The 18,880-nt window shown below is 56.8% G+C and overlaps 2 protein-coding genes across 5 annotated transcripts; both read right to left on the bottom strand.

Annotated features, from left to right (window-relative positions):
• Window positions 1-876: 876 nt before the first annotated feature.
• On the bottom strand, window positions 877-9,392 carry MTA2 (metastasis associated 1 family member 2). 3 transcript variants are annotated; one of them, XM_068978140.1, is made up of 18 exons: window positions 8,767-9,392; window positions 7,968-8,035; window positions 7,503-7,596; window positions 5,544-5,661; window positions 5,350-5,413; window positions 5,049-5,166; window positions 4,667-4,769; window positions 4,363-4,462; window positions 4,001-4,189; window positions 3,828-3,902; window positions 3,642-3,700; window positions 3,397-3,494; window positions 3,149-3,288; window positions 2,666-2,894; window positions 2,273-2,362; window positions 1,800-1,936; window positions 1,584-1,726; window positions 877-1,367 (listed from the first exon to the last, which is right to left on the bottom strand). In XM_068978140.1, exons 1-18 carry the CDS (start codon window positions 8,792-8,794, stop codon window positions 1,202-1,204), a joined length of 2,019 nt encoding a protein of 672 aa, XP_068834241.1. In that variant the 5' UTR covers window positions 8,795-9,392; the 3' UTR covers window positions 877-1,201. The 3 variants fall into 3 exon arrangements, with proteins under 3 accessions (XP_068834241.1, XP_068834240.1, XP_068834242.1); XM_068978139.1 differs by having other exon boundaries at window positions 1,818-1,936; window positions 8,767-9,388; XM_068978141.1 differs by lacking the exons at window positions 5,049-5,166; window positions 5,350-5,413; window positions 5,544-5,661 and having other exon boundaries at window positions 1,818-1,936; window positions 8,767-9,186.
• A 190-nt stretch (window positions 9,393-9,582) lies between these two features.
• On the bottom strand, window positions 9,583-18,655 carry EML3 (EMAP like 3). Of its 2 annotated transcripts, none has more exons than XM_068978604.1 (22): window positions 18,553-18,655; window positions 17,547-17,718; window positions 17,205-17,465; window positions 17,001-17,111; window positions 15,906-15,973; window positions 15,617-15,740; window positions 15,219-15,389; window positions 14,955-15,024; window positions 14,749-14,859; window positions 14,413-14,508; window positions 13,916-14,071; window positions 13,612-13,753; window positions 13,046-13,197; window positions 12,839-12,964; window positions 12,625-12,756; window positions 12,108-12,175; window positions 11,487-11,575; window positions 11,318-11,415; window positions 11,113-11,200; window positions 10,521-10,619; window positions 10,097-10,227; window positions 9,583-10,014 (listed from the first exon to the last, which is right to left on the bottom strand). In XM_068978604.1, exons 1-22 carry the CDS (start codon window positions 18,572-18,574, stop codon window positions 9,811-9,813), a joined length of 2,691 nt encoding a protein of 896 aa, XP_068834705.1. In that variant the 5' UTR covers window positions 18,575-18,655; the 3' UTR covers window positions 9,583-9,810. The 2 variants fall into 2 exon arrangements, with proteins under 2 accessions (XP_068834705.1, XP_068834707.1); XM_068978606.1 differs by having other exon boundaries at window positions 17,205-17,462.
• Window positions 18,656-18,880: the final 225 nt, after the last annotated feature.

The following is an 18,880-nucleotide window of genomic DNA, read 5'->3' as shown; positions in this document are numbered from 1 at the left end:
CCTTGAAGTAGCAGAAAAGTAGGTGGCATGATCCTACAGTACCCTCCAAAGTGGACTACATCCCACTCTGGCCTCTAGCAACTCCCAGAATTCCTTCAATAAAAAGAAGAGGGGAGTAAGAGTTGGGAAATAAAGAAGAAACTAGACACACACACACACACCCTCCCTCCTATAGAATTCACTAGTCAATTTTGAGAACCAGCACATCCCAACTGTTTGAATGAAGCTGGGCCAAGATGGTGCTTGGGCTGCAGTATTGTAGGGAGCTGGGGAGCAGTCTGGACTCCACAGGAAAGCAAAATGAGAGCAAGCCACCTGTCCAGGCTACATAGCACATAAAGTTGTTCCCAGAGCAAGCCCCATCTGCACCTTCTCTATTGTGCTTTGTCCTTTATTTTCCCAATCCAAGACATGTGTTGTATCCCAAACACATACACACACACACCCTCCTATAGAAACCACCAGACACATGAACACCCCCTCCTATAGAAGCCACCACACACACACACAGCAGAGAATAGCTGAGCCAGGAGGAGCTGAAGAAAACAGCTTTTTATTTGTTACTATAAGAACCAATTACAGAATCCGAGGTTAAAAAAACAGACAAAAGGTCTTTATTTCTGAGAACTGGCGTACAAAAGGCAGAGGGGACAAGGGGAGGAAAGGAAAGAGCGAGCATAGGCTGGGATTGATACCAGCTTAGGGGCTTCAAACTCCAATTAGGAAAGTCCGGACACCGGACGGCAAGAGAAACCCCCAATTAGGAAAAAAAAAAAAAGACATGGCAGTCATGGCAGTGCACGCCCCCCTCCCCCAACCAGATACTACCACCTGGTATCTGTTTACTCTTCCCCTCCCCCATCCCCTTTCACAAAGGGAGGCAAAATTTTTAAAAAATTAAAAAACCCTCCCCCCCAAACTGTCCAAGACAACTGTGGGTCCTACCCCCCAAAACAGGCTAGGTCCCCACAATGAGCCAAGATCCTGCAGTCTGCCCTCCACCACCAGGCATGGAGAGGCATTAGAAGGGGACAAGCCTCCAAGTGCTAACACCAGAGGGCGCCCGGCCCCTCCAAGGACACACTCATTTGCTCCCTCCCTCCTTCACTCCTCATTCCCTTTGATACTAGAGGGAAGGGAGGCTGGGTGCCCTGTGCACCCTCCCTCTAGCTTTCAGCCCACCTCCCTTCCCCACAGATGCTCAATCTTCCAGGACAATGGGCTCATTAGTGCTGGCAGGATGTGACGATGGAGGAAGAGGGACTGGGGGCCGCACTGCCATCAGCGGTGGCTTCACCTTCAAGGGCAAATTGGGTCTGCGGGCAGCTCTCCGCATTTCCAGGTGGGTCAGAGCCTTCCGCAGGGCTCTGGCCGGCAAGAGAAGAGGCAGCAAAAAAACCAAAGACCGTCAAGGTGAAGCTCCACATTCCACTACGATGCCACCTTCCAGCCCATCTTTTCCCAGCATCCCGCCCACACAACCCAGTCTCATGGAGCTGCTCTTGCTCAGATCCTATTTCCTTTCCCATACCCACCCATCTGGGTTGTTGACCTCTCGGCCCCTCCCATGGCAGGCTCCCTACCTGGTATCTTTTGTGGCCACAAACACTACAGGATTAGGTGCATCAGCTGGGTTGAGTTTCTGACGCTTGGCTGCTGGCTGTGAGCTTGAGCGAATCCCTGAGGCCAGAGGCCTTCCATTGGCAGAGAAAGGAACTCCTGCCATCTGGAAAAAGGTGGGGCAACACAATGAGAGAGGGGACTCCCAATCACCTGTCAGATATAAAAGCCCACCCAACTCCATTTGGCCCACTCACAGTCTCATAGGCCCGTTTCACCATGATGCCCCCTAGTCCCCGGTTCTGAGTCAGCTGATTTCTGTTGATCGGTGTCTTGGTACCCCGAGGTGTTTTTGGTTTCAGAGGTGCCTGGGCCACTGTCAGAAAAAAATTAAAAGAAACCTTAGAGAACGTTCACACTTTCTCTATGAATACCGGAAAGTAGTGATGGGAGAGGGGTCTGACAAGTAATTAGCAGTATTTCCAAAGTCACATATGAACATGTTCTTATCAATCAGTATGTAATTATACTGGATAGCTTATGAGAAGAACATTTTTATCCTACAAAAGTACAGTTAAGACTAAACCTCTTTGGACTCAGTGAGAAAGAAAAAAGCAGAGGAAGACTAGGGTCTTGATAATAAAAGCCAGACACCACCTAGCAGCTCCCCATCCTAAACCCACCCTGAGTCACCTAGCTCCCCATCCCTTACCCAGATCTTTGACGATAGCTGCCAGGGGCAGCCGCACCAGAGGGTGAATCTTCAGTGGAGTCTTGGCAGCCTTAGGAAGTCGAATGGAGCCTGGAGAACAAAGACGACAGCTTCTGAAGGTGCGTCACCATTCAGGTCTCTCCGGGGCCGGGAGCCACACTGTGCAGCATGCAGGATCCTAGCTCCCTAACCAGGAATTGCACCTGCTCCCCCTGCAGTGGGAGCGTGGAGTCTTAAGCCCTGCACTACCAGGGAAGTCCCAAGGAACCATGTCTAATCCGTAACAAGTCCTTGCGGCCTACTACCTCTGCTGTCATTAAACACCCAGAGAAAACCCTGGTCTCTGGCCACAGCAACCCGCACGTGCCACCAGCCCAGCACTCCTGCCCTTACACTCTGCCTTGATGGCGTTGGCATTGATAGGGGCGTAGGGTCGTCGGGCAGCCCTCCTCGGCTGTAACAGGTCCCTGCACATGCGTCTGGCAAGACGGGTCAGCTTCGTGGTCTGGAGCAGGAATGTTTGCCTGTTCTTAGCCAGCAGCTTGGCCCGGTTGGCGCTGGTTGTATAGGGGGAGAGACCTTGGGCTTCTGGTCTGGACAAATGACCCCTCGAGTGTGGCTCCTGGAAGGACATAGGATAAAGGGAGAACAGTCAGTCACCAAGGCTCCCTTCTTCCACTGTCAGCAGAGGATTTATTCCCGCCTGATTTCTTTGTTGCTGTCCTGACCACCTGGCTCCCCAACCACTACCAAGTCCCACCCCCGCCACCCGCAGTCAAGCCATCACCTTACTGGAGCTGGGTGTCCTGGCCTTCGCCTAAAGCTCACATCAATTAGCTTACTGCTCTCCCCAACCTGCTCCTCATCCATCCTTACTGTGGTGCCCCGAGCAGCCCCCTCAAGCTGAGTTGGGGTCTTCAGTCCCCCGTACTTCTTCCAGTAGATCCAACAGGAAGCACAGAGGCGGCACTGCATGTTGGGTGGGCCCCAGGCGTACCACTGGGCAGACTGTGTGGCTGTGGGAGCACGAGCGGAGGGAACAGTCAGGAGGTAAATGCCACCTGAGCCTCTGAGGCAAACACCCCACTCACCCCCAGCATCCCTTATCCCTCTCTGGAACTCACTGTGGCAACTCTCACAAGTCAGGCCCTTTTGGAATCCAGCCCCATTCATGCCAGGTTTTGAGCCCACAGAGATTATCTGGTTAGGGTTTGGTTTGGTGCTGATGGGAGAGAAACCAGGAACTGGTCAAGGAAAGACTTCCACTTTGTCCCCATAATTTGCCCCTGTCTCCTGTGCACCCCCATCACTTAGAAAAGCACAGGTGAGGGGCGGAGAGAAGAAACACACCCTTACCCATCATACTTACTAGGTAGGGATGTAGACTTGTTTTAGTTTGCTGTCTGCTTCAGCAGCTTTCAATCTTTTCTGCGGGAAGGAGAAAAAGAAAAAAGGATCAGAGCATCTCAGCAGGGGGTGGTGGGGGGTGTCATCAACTTCAAAAGCAGAGGTGAGCAGGGGGCCTCTGGTCCAGCCTCCCCAGCCCAGATCTTACCTGTTGAATGTATCGGTCTGTGGTTTTCCACATGTAATAAAACTGAACTATACTGGCCAGTGACTTCCAGGGTAGCTGAAGAGACGGAGAGAAGGGTGAGCTGGGATCTGGTCCCAGAGCCTCGTTCCCTCATCTGCCACCTCTTCCACCTCCTCCTAGCTCCAGCCACTTACAAAGTCCTGGCGAATATCATTGAAATCCTTCCCATACTTCTCCAGGGCCTCTTCAAACAGCATGGCCTCTGAGGCTGACCATTCCTCCATCTCATCGCGACACAACACGGGCCCGCCCTGGGGCACCAGGGTCGACATGGCCTTAGCCAGGTCATAGCCATTCCTCTGCAACGTATCCATTGCGTGAAACTACAGGAAAGGTGGGAAGCGATGCTGATGACCCGAAACTCTCAGCACCACTCCCCTGCTGCTCTTTAAGTACTCCCCCCACCTCAGAGATAACCTCCTCCCTGCAGAGTCCCGAGGCTCTGCAGGTCCCTGCAAAACACAGCCTACCCAACTACCCACCAACTTTTGCTCACCAGGGTGATATCTCGGGAGGCAGCGGCTGCACTCATGTGCAGGCTTGGCTGCCGAATGGAGCTGCTGCAATCTAGGGCTCTTGCGAAGGTCCCCACAGCTCTAAAGGAGAGAGTGAGAAGTCAGGGAAAGAAAGTTCGAGTGGGCTGAGGAATCAAGCCAGATGAGGCGGGTTGGGGGGGGGGGGAGCGGGGGCGGAGGACAACACCCAGGCCAAAAATAATTAAAGTCCATCTCTTAAGAACATGACTCAGAACTATGTCCACACCGCCCACAGCCCATCTTCCCCATCCACCCACCCCTCACCGGGCCACCACGAGAAACTGATCAATCTGCCGGTCTGTGAGAGGGTTGTCTGGATCCCAGACTTTCATCTCCATCTTCTGTTGGTTCCGATTATCAGATTCTCCTGTGGAGTGGAGAAATGGTTATCATCCAGGAGAAAAATAGGTGCCTTGACACAGGAACACCTCATCTCCTCCTTGGATTCTATTAGCCACCTTAACTCTCAGACTTCTCTTCCCAGTGTGCCCATCTGCCCCCTTCAGGTTCCTAAGGTCCCAGTCTGCCCGGGTCATTAACACAGAGCCACACAGACTGTGCACCACACAAAGCCAAGGCCCACCACTCAGAGACTTTGATCTTAAGATATCCCAGTGGTCATAACCCAGTCTCTCCTGCTGCGTACCCTCTGCCAAGCGATCTGGGATCTCAGCTTGGTATTTGCAACCAACTCGGATCTCTCCCTGATCAGCTAGAAGTGTCTTCTGCATAGGGTCAAACACCAGTGAGTAAAAAAAGCAGTCCTGGAGACAGAAAAAGAGAAAGTAAGCTGGGCAGCAGTCCTCATAGGCAGGGGACACGGGGGTTATCTGGAGTTCCCAAGACAGGCAGACTGTCAACCTGTACCTCATCCCAGTCAGACTTTCTTCCTGCCTTTTGGGGCAATACCCACTTCACTCCCTCTTCTCCCAACACTTCTTTCTCACCTCCTTTTCCAGGTACTGGCTCAGGATATCTGTCTCATTCAAGAGGGTCACACTGCATTTCCCCCTACAGGAGAGAGGTCAGAAAACCCTGGGTGAGCTCATTTCCTCCGTGCGGCATCTCCCGCACGCTAGCCCCTCCTCTCCACCTTCTAAATAAGTGCATGCAAGCCACAGTGGCTCTGACTGCCCCATACCTTATGTGGGTGGCTGGCAATGATTCGAACTGCCGAGAAAGAAAAAGTTCTCGGTGCTTCAGTTGATGTCGCTGCTGTTCTGACACCCCTGGCTGCTTCGATTCCTCCTCAAACTCCCCTGGGAGATTTAGGAGGAAGAAAGCAAGTCAGAAACTAATTCAGAAAGAAGCCACCTTAAAAACTCTAACCCAGGGAAAATATTTTATGTTTTCCTCACATTCCTCAAGGACCTGCCTTCCATATCCTCACCACACCACCCTTACCTCTTAGCCCGCCCCTGTCGCCATCACAGGTGCTCCCAACTCTTCATCACTAATCAGGGCTTTTAGGGAAGAGCTGCTCAGGGTACAAGGGCTTCCCAGGTGGCTCATGGGTAAAGAATCTGCCTGCCAATCAATGCAGGAGATGGGGTTGGATCCCTGGGAGGGGAAGATACCCTGGAGAAAGAAATGGCAACCTGCTCCCAGTAGTCTTGCTTGGGAAATCCCGTGGACAGAGAAGCTGGCAAGCTTCGTTCATGGGGTCACAGAGTCAGACACAACTGTACATACACATGCTGAGAGTACAAAGGCTGCCACAGAAACACACGGCAAACCCCGGTGCCAATGCTCAGATACCACTCATATGGCACAAATCTGCCCACACCAGGCCCAGCAAGAATATCGCACTTGTCTCTTTCTTGCTAAACTAACCTGGGGTCCAGAAATTCAGTGACAATAAATAAATAAATAAAAGCATCACACAAAATTGTGTTTACCAGTTCCTCTGCAAATTTCAGGAGACTCTGCTCTTAAACATCACATGCAACCCTTACTCTCTTGTTTTCTATTTGCTAATAATAGTTTGTTTTGGGGGCTCTCAAGGACAGTACCTCTCAAGCCAGTGCCAACACCTTCCTCCCCAAGGAGCTGCAACTTGCCCTGAAACCTTAGTGGAAAGGGTTAACTTGGTTGGGTGCCAACCAAACAGGGAGGGGGCAGAAGAGCCACAGGCCCAGGCTCATTGGTGCATTGTTCCCAACCTCAAGGAGAAGGGGGGGGGCAGGGGTGTGCAGTAGGCTCCACCCCTTGCCTGTGTGCTCCGGAAACCCTGTGCTAAGGCAAGGGGGACCACACCCCCCACAGCCTTTCCGATTGGACAAGACCAAGGTCAGCCCCTGCCAGACAGGGTTGGAAACCCCAGAGAGCCAGAGAACTTGGTCGGCCCAGGTCCTCATTAACCCCTTCACGCCCAATGCTCAAAGAAGCCCAAAATAAGGATAATAATTTAGAAAGGAAGAACAAGAGAAAGGGGAAAGAAAGTCAAAGCAGGAAAGGAAAAAGAAACTAAAGAAAACAGAAGGCTGTGTATCTAAAAAGATGAAAGCATCAAGAGAAGCAGGATAGGGTGAAAAGAAAAGGGAAAGATGTAAAACAGAGTCCAGGGCTAGGTGAGTCCTGGGCTATGTGAAAATAGAGAAAAAGTGCAAGAAAATGTTCCTGGCTTCCTATTTTATCCCATCAGTGTAGTCTTACCACCTCATGATCACACCAAAAACCTGCCTTCCTATTATGCAGGCTTCTCAGTACAGTCTCTTCTCTTCACCTGACCTTCGCAGTCACCACCTATCATCCCAACACAACCGAAACTGTCCCCCTAGAGATCTGCTTCTCTAAAGTGCTTCCTCATCCCCGATTTAAATACTATCATCTCTTTTACATACACCATTCACAAAGGCAGATTCAAAAATACACTCACACACAAGCCAAATTCTGGCTTTCCTTATCATGGCCTCTCCACCTTGCTTCTAACCCAACATGTAAAAACAGGCCTCCCTCTGCAGACCAGGCACTTCCCACCCCCAAACTCACACCCCTGCCTTGGGCATGCTACAAGAGAACACCTGCAGGGACATGCCCAGGCTTCAGATCATGGGCAGGGGGAGACAGGGAAACCGGGGGTGGGGACAAAGACACTCACTGGCATTACTATCAGCCAGGCTGTTGAGGCTACTCGAAATGTCCCTTCGCCGGAAAAGGCACACAACCTTTGCCTCCACGTTTCCATTTGCAGTCTAAGGAGAGAAAAAACGGTGGTGAAAATCATTTGAAAGTGGAAATGCATAAAGAAGAGACTAACATCAGTGAACAAGTTTCTAAAGGATGTAAGAAAAACTCAAATTATGAATCAAGAGATTCACATTTAAGGACAGACTTCCAAATCCCTTTCCTCAGCCCCCCAAAAAACAGAACAGTAAAGTTCCCACTAAGCTCTTAATAGCCTTTCCTGAAAGTGTGGAAGAAATGAATGAATGAATATGCATGGGTACTTAGGACAGGGTTTGCGTTCTCTCTGTCTCTCATTCACCTGAAGTTACAGATCTCTGAAAAAAGAAGACGGAGGTTGCTGGGTAGGGGGGGAGTGGCGGGCCTCTGCTCTACTCACCTTGTTGAGCTCTTCAATCCTTCTAACCAGGTAAGGATTGCTGGAGGAGTTCTCAAAATAGACGTAATCTGTAGGAGGGGGTGGGGAAGAACCGGGAAGATCAGAGGAGTAGATGGGAGAGTCCAGTACCAGAGTGGGAGGAGCGAAAGGAGGCCTGAGTAGACCAAAAGGAGATAAGGGTCTAGGTAGAGAGGACGCAGAAAAGTGGAAGTGAACAGACTAGCAGAAAATAATGGACGGACGTTCCACCCCCTAATCACCCAGTTCTTAAATCAGATCCTCCGCTCAAAAGTGAGCCTTAAGGAGGAGACAAGAGAAGCAGGGGGTTCCCCTGCTCAGCAGTCCCCACAGCTCAGCGATGGAGTTGCATCCCGGTCTCGTTCAGGAGAGCAACTGCTCACCCCTGTACAGGGCCCCCACCTTTGTGAACCGAGGCGCACAATAACGCCTGGGAAGAGGAAACCTCCCGGCCGCTCCCCCGTTGGTGGCCAAGCAGTTGCCCCGGCCCTTCGCGCCCCCTGCCTGCCCTGTCAGCCCCTTTGGAACCACTTTCGCAAGCCCACTCCACGACCCCGGCGGCCCAGACGCTGCCCTGAGAGTGCCGTCGGGCCGCCCGCAGCCTCCCCGGGAGTCTCGGAGCCCGGGCGCGTCGCGATCCCCGCGCCCTCGCTCCCCATGCTCCCGGTTCCGGTTCCGGTCCGCGCTCTGGACCACGCCGCCCCAGACGCGGGTCCCCGCGCCGCTGGGAGCCGAGCCTCTCCCGCCCCGAGTCCCGAAGCCCCTAACACCCGGTACTCACCCCCCACTCGGTACATGTTGGCCGCCATGGCCGTTCCCGCCGCCGCCGCCGCCGCCTCCGGCCGCACAAAGGGGTCCGGAAGGCTCCCGAGGGCAGGACTCGAAGCGAAGCCCTGAGCGCGGGGCTGGCGCTTCGGAGAAGTCTCAGTCGGGCCCGCGCAGCCGGCGCCTCCGCAGCCTCAGCCGTCGCGGCTCATCCCGGCCCGCGCTGTCGCCGCCGCCTCTATAGCCTCACGCCCGGGACGCCGAGACCGGCGCCGGCCCGCTCGGCTTCTTCCGGAACGAGCTCGGATCCCGCCGGACCGGAGGCAGGCTGCAGCTACCTCCGCCCTCGCCGAGTCCCACCAGACGTTGGACTCTGAGGGCCGCCGCGAAGACTTGCCGGCCCGCCTCGGGGTTCGCCTCCTTCCGGAACACCTTCGGCGGATCCGGAGAACAAGGCCCAGCACTCGGCTCCGGTCGGAGAGCAAGCCCGCAAAGCTCGGCTACTTCCGGAAGAAGTTCGGCTCCCTCCGGCCAACCGCGGCCCGGCACTCGGCTATTTCCGTTGCGGCTCGGCCCCGCCTCCGAGGGCGGGGAGAGGAGTTGAGCTTAACTCTCTGCTAGCCGGAGTCTTGCAGCTCCACCAGCGGCCGCGAAAAACTCGAAGCGCCTTTGAGCCTCGCAGTTATTTGCAAGAGGCTTCGCCTGTTATTTGCATAAAAAGTCCACCCTCCCTCACCTTTTCCGCATTCCCCTTTGCCTTCCTCCCCACCCCCATAAAGCCCCGAGGCGCCCAGCCGCGCCCCACAAAAGGACTGGGAGGCGACTTTGCTTTTGGTTTATTGCCCCTCAGCAGGCAGCGGGAGTCAGGGCCCAGGCTGGGGCTGCCCGGCTCAGCCAGCGGGTCTATACAGTGTGTGCAGGGGTGCCGTTCGCCCCCTCCAAGGAAATGCACTTTCGGGAATGTCTCGAAGTCGAGGACCAGGGTCACCTCGGTCCTGGGGAATTTGGGTGGGTGGGGCAGGGCCACACTGCAGGGCCGGTGGGTCCCGTCCGGCAGGGGTCAGACGTCAAGAGAGGAGGCAGGGGACAGGGAGGGGGTTCGAGAGGGCGTGGTGGGCACCGGCCCCGTTCCCCCAGCGCCCAACACTCGCCACTGGAAGATGCTGGCGTCCTTGCCGCCCAGCGAGATGAGGTGCGAGTCGTCGTGCGTGAACCGGACGCTGGTCACGTGGCTGCCGTGACCACCGTACACGAGGCTCGGCGCCTGGGCAGGAGAGAAGATGGAGCTGCAGCGGCCGAGGAACTCCGGCCGCCCGCCCCGCCCCGAAGGCCCCGGGAGGCCTCACCTTGGCGTGCGCGCACGGGTACTGGAAGAGGTGCACTTTGCAGAAGTCGTCGGCAACGGCCACGACGCGCTCATTGTGGGAGCGGCACAGGGAGTTGATGTCAGTTCCATCCGAGCCATCTGGCCACACGCCTATCACAGCAGCCGGCCTCAGCCCGACCTCCCCGCCCCCACCCGCGGTCCAGAGCTGCACCATTTCCCCCCTAGCTCAGGCAGCCCGGCCACCCACCCACCACGTTCCTGGCAATCCTTCCCAGTCCCGAGGGCCAGTGGCGGAGGTGGGGGAGGGGGGCGGCTCTTGGGCTGGATCTGCCAGTTTCTTGACGTCCACCCCCTACACATGTCCAGCATTCCGAGCCCCAGGCTGGCTGCACCTTGTCCCCCCACACTCACGCAGGTTTCCACGGCCCTGTGCCCCTTCTCACCGTAGACATGGAAGCCCAGCACGCAGGTGTAGGTGGCCCACTCCCGGTCTCGGCTCTCATAGCGATTCCTCAGCAGCTTACAGCCTCCAGCCACATCCCCTGGGGAGAGGGAGCCCACCCAGCTCAGTTCTCACCCTGTCCTCCGTGGGGAGGATGACATGGGAGGCCAGATTGGAAAGACTGGCTTGAGGCCACAGCATGTGATCTGGTCAGAGTGGTAGCCCTCAGCCCAGGGCAAAACCCAGCCCCTTGTGCTTCCTGAGTTCTCATCTGAAGTTCTCCTCTCTCGATAAGTCAACCCCTCCACACCTGTCCTGAGAAACTTTTCCAAAACAATCTTTTCCCTAGTACATTTTTCAACTCTCTTAAGGCCTGGTGGGAACAAGACGTGGTGGTAAACTGCGTGTGTGGTTTTTCTGTCCAGTGACATTTCTTCTATTGTGTATAAACTCATCTTCAGCCCCTATCTGATTGCCCCTCTACTGGGAGCTTCCCTACATTTCCTTCATTCCCTCCCAACCAACAGCCCACTTACATAAATAAAACCCACCCCAATTCCCCTCTCCTCATGTACTCCCCTACTATCACTCACAGTAAAGGATCTCATAGTCCCCAGAATTGGACATGATGAAGTTCCCATCCTTGGACCAGTCAAGGTGAGTGATGAAGCTGGAGTGACCCTGGGAGCAAAGGTCAAGAGACTTGAAAATGCAGCCTCCATTTCCCACCCCTACCCCCAGAAGGGCATTAGTTTACCTGCTATAGCAATGCCCCACCCTCCAACCCAGCTTCCTCACCACACAGCGGCCAAAACGGCTGGACTTGGCACCGTCACTGGAAACGCTATAGATGTAGATCATGTTGTCATGGGAACCGATGGCCAGGTACAACCCATCTACAAAGACAGTCACTCAGAGAGGGAAGGGCCAGGGATGAGTCTAGGTCTGGGGTGGAGGTGGCTCCCACCTGGGCTGTACCGGACCACTGATAGCTGCTCATTGCCGTCGGTGATGTCAGACACAATCTCTCTGGTCTCTGTATCCAAAACCAGCCACCTGGAAAGGAAGGAGGTGGAAAACAGGTATGAGGATACCTGTCCTGAGCAGGGTGCAGGTTGGCAAGTCAGAGAGCTTCAGAGACACCAAAAGAAAGGCTATGATACAGACAGGGAGGTTGCCATTACATTCATATGCTGGGAAGTGGAAAGGGGCTAAGGGCAGATAAAAGCTGAGGGGCTCCTGATACCTTCCGAAAAGGAGTCCAAGGGCCCAAAGACAAGGCTCTGTGGATTCTGTAAGCTTGTCACTACCCTGTGTTAGTTTCCCCTATGCCCCGCCCATCCCCTGCTCCTCTATCTGGAGCTGCCACCTCCTCCACTCTCAGAGGAGGGGGAGTGGACGGGGGAGGGTGTGATGACACACAGGAGAGCAAGGGAGACCCAGGCTGCAGGGAAAGCACTGAGGAGTGGGAGGGTGCAGTTGGGGCTCCTGAACAGGCAGCGATCACAGTCCTCCACTGCCCCCCATTACCAGAAACCCTTCCCATACCTCCTACTTTCCCCTCCCAGGAGTTCTGGCTCCCTCTCACCTCCCTGTGTTCAGTCCTACGGCCACAACTGCCCCACTGGGGTGGAAGTCAGCACAGAGACCAGTCTCCTGGGAGAGGGGAGAAGGTGAATTCAAGAAGATGCCTTTCGAGTGAGGGAACTAAGATGGATACCTTGTCATCTTGATAACAATGGCAAAGCCTCCCCGCTTCCAAGGAGAGGGACAGGAGACCTGGGATGGCAGGCAGGGTGCCTTTGGAGCCTAAACAGAGGTGCTACTCAAAACACTTAGCCACCAGAACTGATACCCCCAGCTGTGTGGGAGATTAACCATTAGTTGCCGGCTCAAGAGGTCTAGGGGTTGGGGGGCGGACAGTGTTCAGGGACACTGGTACCATCAGTACAGAAGAATAAATATTTTAGCAGCCAGTACAGTCACACCAATGCAAGGTGGCTGCCTTTGGGAGCAAAAGGGAAGTGGATACTGGGGAAGGAGTGGCGGCCACAGAAGTCACGGTGGGTGTGACAGCGAGGATCCGGGGACACAGAGCTCTCTACCTTGAGGTCGATGCTCCAGGCCAGGGCATGGCCCTCCCCGTCCCAGAGGCAGAGCTGCCGGTCATGGCCACAGGTGAGGAAACGGTTCTGGAAGGGATGTGTGCAGAGCCCCCAGAGCTCATCCGTGTGACCCTGCAGCGGAGCACGGCTGTCATCTCTGTCATCTCCCCACAGCTCTTCCCTCCCTGCTCCCCAAAAACCTTGCCCCCCCAACCTGGATTACAGGGGAGAAGCCCTGGGCCAGATCTCCCCGCAGCAACGCATTCTTCGTGGTGCCCACCAGCAGCTCAGAGCCAGGCCCCTCTGCGATGGCCCGCACGGCCCCAAAGTGTTCAGGAATCTGCAGAGGGGTGCAGAAGGTCAGGAGCCCCTTGTCCATTCTTTGTCCCCCTCCTTCCCTTGACCCCAGGCCAGCCGTCACCTCCGCCTCCTGAAGGGCCACCAACCCGGGCCCCCACTGGACCAGCCGGCGGTCCCGCCCACCACCACTCAGCACAGTCCCGTCCCGCCGGAGACACAGGGCGAAGATGGAACCTTCATGCGCGTGGGCCTGGGCCACAATCCCATAGGTCTCTGTTGGCAAAGTCCAGGTAGTCATGCTTGTAGGGTGCAGGGAAGGAGGGAACAAGAGCAGCCTAGGCGGTCACAATAGAGTAATGACTCCCAGTTGCTGAGTGCCCGCTGAATGCTGTCTCTGATCCTTGGCTCTTCTCCCCAATTTACAGACTGAACAACTAAGGTTCAAAGAAGTGAGGTGACTTCCTAAAGGCCAGAACTAGAGGTGAGCCCAGAGCCTGGCAGACTCCAAAGCCCCAGCCTCCTCCCTTTGCCATGCTGCCCACTACCTTTCTATTCTGGCTGCCTAAAGAGCCCCACCCTCCGACAGAACCCATCAGCTCCCCAGGTAAAAGGATGGGAAATCCTCTCCTCTGACTTCACAGACCCTCTGGGGAACTAGCCTTCCAGGATGCCACCTCCATCACGTACCTTTGGCCCCACCCCTGCCTGGGGTCCTGGAATCGGAGAGGCTCCGCCCCCAGGTGAGGATGTTCCCCTCTGAGTCCCCAGTGAGAATGTCTCCATCGGGGAGGAACACAAAGCAGGAGATAAACTTGGGCTTCTTGTATTTCTAGGGGCGAGGCGAGCAGAGAGCAGAGGTCAAAGGGTAGGGCAAAGACTACAAGTCACGGGACCACTGGGAATTGCATAGCATTAGGGTCTATAGTACCCAGACCAATGCTTTCATCTGCACTCTGCCTTCCCCCGCATCCTGCACCCATCCACGCCTCACCCCAAAGACACCCTGTTTCCTGGTGAGCATCCCGTTCCCAGGAACCCCTGTTCCACCATTCCAGTTCCAGAAGTGGACGTGGGATTTCCCACTGGTGACGATGCTGCTGCTGTCACGAGGGTTGAAGCCAACGGCGAGGACTGAGTCGTTTGTACTCTGAAGGGAAGATACTAGATTCAGCCAACCCAAGCCCTGTATACCTTCATTACACCAGAATGGCACCCTGACAGCTGGTCTGCTGAGGTCCAGAACCCTCAGGACAACCCTTCCTCCAAGGCCCTGGTCCCCTAAGAGCGCCACTCTCCATCACTCGCTAATGCCTTACACATTGTCTCTCATGAGGTCAGAACCTCTGTGGTCCCCACTTCACAGCCTCAGAGAAGCTAGGAGGCTTGCTCCAGGGGACCTCCCCAGAAGGGAGGTTCGTGTTTGGGAAGTTTGGAGCTCTCTGCACCCCAACCCGCCCAGTGCCCCGCCAAGCCCCCTGGACATCTCACCTTGATCTCAGCCAGCTTCGTGCCCCGGCTGCAGTCCCACACCGACAGCATGTGCTCGTTGGAATCATCCACCACACAGAGGAAAGCGCCCTGATCCTGAGGCCAGAGGACACACCGGAGGGGTCAAGTGAGGCCTGGCAGTCAGGGGGTTCCGGGTCTAAATGAGGTGAGGGGCGCCATGACAGGCTGAGAGAGCAGAAGGGGCCACGTGTCTCTTAGGAGAACCAGCTGGGCAGGGCTCGGGAAGGCCAAGACCTCTGAGGCTTCCTGGTGAAGTACAAGAAGGGGGTTCCCAGACAAGGAAATGGGGGCCTCGAGGCACCAGGGCCAGCTCACCGCAACTGAAAAGGCCAGGGCCCCCACACCCCGCTCGAAGGCCCCCAGTCCAATCTCCTGCAGCTTCAGCAGCGTCTCGGAGTCCCAGACGTGAACCACAGGCTGCAGGGGCTGGTGGAGGAGAAGGAGTCAGGGGCGAGAAGGAGTCAGGGGCGTGAAGGAGGACCGGGCTGGGATCTCACCCTGGTGTTTGACTGTGGCCTTACCTTTCCATCTTTATCCACGCCGGCTGTCTGTCCTGAGGCTACACGCACACCATCAGGGTGAACAGCCAGGCTAAGTGGGGGAGGAGACACTCTAGGGAAGGGGGTCGGTCTCTCAAGACCACCCAGGACACCGTCCCCTGGCCCTGCAGAGCAGCAAGCCCACTCTCCTCTCCTGCTTCTCCACATTCACCCAAGACCTTCCTTCTGCCAAGCCCACCCTCCCCACGCCTTGAGCTGCCCACTCCCCAGCCCTCGGACCCTCACCATCGAACACAGTCTGTGTGCCCCCGGTAATGTCTCTGACCACCACCTCCAGGGCCCCCGGGGCCCCCCCCGGGTCGGTACAGCACCACCACACAGGCGATAAAGTAGACCACCTCCCCAGAGCGCAGCACAAACAGATTAGAGCGGGAGTCACGACCCCGGTACCCATACCTGGAGTGGGGATCATGGTCAAGGAAAGAGTTGGATCAAGGGCACAGTGAGGAAAAGAGGAGAAAGACAGAGCTCCAACCAGCAGCGCCACTGGCAGAGGATAGATGGGGAGGATTCAGAAGTCTCCCTCTCCTTGCAGACCCAGGAGGAAATCGTAAAAAAGCAGGGGGCGGGGAGGGTTCATGATGGGAAGGGTGGTTGCCAGGGGGTTGAAGGGGGCAGGATACACCCAGTCAAGGCTGAGGGTCTCCGGGGGTGGGCCGCTGGGCAGCTCCTCCACGCTGCGGATGCCAGACGGGATGTACATGGTAATGGGGCGGCCTCGGAGGAACATCTTCACTGAGATGCCTTCTACAGTGAAAACGAGCAGGTGTCAACCACCGTCCTGCAGCTTCCCTTCTAGGAAAGTCAGGGCAGAGCTCCAACCACCGTACCTCACAGCTCCCTGCCAAACGGCTCCTGGGGCTGTAGCCCCAAGCCCATCATCCAAGTTCTTCCAGATCCCTCTGGACATACCTAAATTGTAATTGCTCCTCCGAGAGCCAGGACCGCCAGGGCTGGAGAGGGAGTCTTTTCCCCCACGGCTGTTGGGCAGAGAGAAAAGGGCAGGGACTGCGGTCAGGTCCCAAGACAGAACTGAGGAGGGGCAGGACACAAGGAAGGAGGTCACCCTAGAGGTCACAGCCACCTCTGCACACTCTAAGTTTGCATCGTGAGCAGTGAGGGCTCTGGTGTAAATGGGCTCCATGTAAGGTGTAAGACCGAGACTAAAGGGGCCAAGCATGGCTGTAAGAGGTAGTGTGCGGTGACACTTTCTTCCAGACCACCAGGCCTCTGCCTATCAACCTTTTCATTTCTCCATCTGTAAAATGGGCCCATAGTGACTCTAGAAGGTCCACAGCCCTGCCTCTTGGGGATCTGAGAGGTCAGCAGGAAAGTCCTTGTCTCTCAAGGGGAAAGTGAGAGGTGAATTCCAGAGATCACTGTCATCAGAGGATAATAAGATGTCAACCTCTCTTCCAAGAATAAAGGAGAGGCCGAGGATAGGGTGAGAGTAAGCACTTGGGTGTCCTGGAGCCTGTACACACTCTGAGACAATCCACTGGGATTTCCCCCTTGCTCTCTAAAGTGTGGTAGGCTGGGGTAGGGGAAGAGAGCTGGAATCTGAGGAGAGTCACCCATGGAAACTATGAATACTTTCGGAAAACCCTCTTGGGAACTTGAAAGGGATGCTGTGGTATGGTGGAGAGGGCAGGGGTAACTGGAGTCAGGAAGAGTTCAGTTGAAATCCTGGCTCTAGCTGCGTGACCCCAGGCAAATGACTTACCCTCTCTGAGCCTGCTTCCTCACCTGGCCAATGAACAGCATGAGACCACCTACCCCCCAAGGATGTCGTGGGGACTGAATGAGATGGAGGAGGTCGAGGGGTTGGCACAGTGCTGGGTACACAGCAGGCACCCCAGGAGCGCTTGGCTTGTTCCTTTCTTCCTGTTGGGCAATGAGGCCCCCCACCCCACCCAGGGAAGCCAGGTGAGGGATGTGGAAAGTCAAGAACCTGAGCCTGGGTTGGGGGGGTTGGGGGCGGGGGCGGGCCGGGGGAGCCTCGCCCACCTCTCTGTGCTCCCTGACCGCAACAACAGGTTGGCCGAGGAAGCTGCCTTCCGGGAGAGTTTCTGGCGAGGCCGTTCTGAAGGCGACGAGGAGGAAGAATTTCTCCGTGGCCTGGACAGAGCACAGTGAGCAGGTGAACGTCATTCTTGCCGCTGCAGCTCCCCTATCCACCCTCCCGCCCAGCCTCGACCACAGGACACTTACGCGTCAATGCGCTGCGGGGGCTGAGCCAGCCTGAGGATCCCTGGGGGGCCGGGGGAGCCTGTGCCACTGCTGCTGCTGCCCCCTCCTTCAGACTGGGTCCCGCTAGGTTCTTCACTGCCCCCCGGAGGGACTGGGGGCCCGTTGCTCAGCCCGGGGGGGCCAGGGGATGCTTCCACCTCCATCTCTGCTTCCGTCTGGGTGCCTCGGCTCACCAAGGAGGGGCTGCATGTGGGTGGCAGTCCTGGGGGGGCTGCGGGGCTGCTGGGGAGACAGTGCATCAACTTGGTGGCCCTAGAGCCCCTATCGAGGAGGAGGAGGAGGAGGGAGTGACCACATGCATACCTGTCCCTTGGAGGGCCCAGGGTGCCAGGGTCCTGCAGGGAGGTGGGGGGTGCCTGCAGCCGCAGCAGGCGAAGAGCTTCTGCCAAGGCTGCCTTCACCAGCTCCATCTCCTTCTCCTGCACCTGAAGCCGCCGGCTCAAGGACTGCAGGGCCTCCTGAGCCGGGCCCTCACCTGGGAAAGGGGCAAGAAGCTGTCAGCATGTCACACCCCCTCCCCCCAACACACACACCTGGGGAAAGGCTTGAGGGGATTCTCTCTCTAACTTTGCATCTGTCCAATAGGACTGCCCCCTGCAAGCAACTCCAGGCTTGGAAGCGCTCCCAGAGGGGAGGAGACAGTGGGAAAAGGATCAAGGGCCTCCTTCTGGCAGGGCAGGCGAGGAACCTGGCAGAGCTCCCTTCCTGCTGCCTGTCCCAGCCTCCGCAAAGACAGGGAGTACCATGGAGTACCAGGGGGGAAATATGGAGTTCTGCCGAGGAACGTGGGAACCACAGACGGAGGCGCATGAGGGACGACAGGGCCCAGCCCAGAGTAACCGTAGGACTCCAGGGAAGGCAGAGAAACTGCGAGGGAGCACCAGGAGAGAAGCGGGCGACTCAGAGGACAGTCATCCTGAGGACTCAGAAGAGAAGAGGTCCGGAGTGACAGGAGAGGGTTAGCAGCGGAGAGCAGAGGTCCCAGCGCAGGTTCCAGGGTCACAGAGGAGATCAGGAGTAAAAAGACCCAACAAAGCAGGGAAAGAAGCCCAGGGTAACACAGGAGGTTCGGAAACTTTGGAGGGGCCCAGAGTAATACGGGGGGCAGGATGGCATTGTCGAAGTCCGAAATGACAGTTGGAGGACCCAAGTAACTAGGGGGAGCGGCTTGAGGAACCGTGGAGGATGCTCGGAGCCCCCGGGGCCAAGGAGCACGCGGGGACGCCCGGGACAGCCGTCGGGCAATGGCAGCGCCAGACTGGCCGGCGCTCCGGGAAGGGGCACGCCGCCCGCCCCGCCCCGTACTCACCGGGCCCCCCGGCCCCGTCCATCCGGCCCCCGGCTTGCTCCGAGCGGCGGCGGCGGAGGAGGAGGCGTCTAAGCCGCTGGGGCCATGGCCAGGGAGAGGGGAAGGGGAAGCACCCCGGGGCGCGCGCGCGAGGGAGCCGAGCCACCCCCACGGGGGCGCTGTCGGGCGCGGGCAAAGGGCCTGGAGGGGGCGCTGTGGGGAGGGGGCCGCAGGCTCCGGGGCTCGCCGGGGCCTCGGACTCTCCCCGGGCCGCTCTCGGCTCCCGGGGGTGGGGTGGCGGGGCCGTCCCGGGCCCCAGCGCCGCAGCACAAACAGGCCCCGGACGCGG

Source organism: Capricornis sumatraensis, chromosome 8, assembly GCF_032405125.1.
Source record: "Capricornis sumatraensis isolate serow.1 chromosome 8, serow.2, whole genome shotgun sequence".
Lineage (NCBI taxonomy): Eukaryota > Metazoa > Chordata > Mammalia > Artiodactyla > Bovidae > Capricornis > Capricornis sumatraensis.
This window is presented reverse-complemented; position numbering and strand designations above follow the sequence as displayed.

Coding starts and splice junctions, on each gene's coding strand:
- MTA2 (XM_068978140.1), bottom strand. CDS start 8,794: ATGGCGGCCAACATGTACCGAGTGGGGG. Junction 4,463..4,666: donor CAGTTTCTCGTGGTGGCCCG/GTGAGGGGTGGG, acceptor TCTCTCCTTTAG/AGCTGTGGGGACCTTCGCAA. Junction 3,701..3,827: donor CAGACCGATACATTCAACAG/GTAAGATCTGGG, acceptor TCCTTCCCGCAG/AAAAGATTGAAAGCTGCTGA.
- EML3 (XM_068978604.1), bottom strand. CDS start 18,574: ATGGACGGGGCCGGGGGGCCCG. Junction 17,719..18,552: donor GGACGGGGCCGGGGGGCCCG/GTGAGTACGGGG, acceptor CCCCTTTCCCAG/GTGAGGGCCCGGCTCAGGAG. Junction 15,741..15,905: donor GAGGAGCAATTACAATTTAG/GTATGTCCAGAG, acceptor TTTTCACTGTAG/AAGGCATCTCAGTGAAGATG.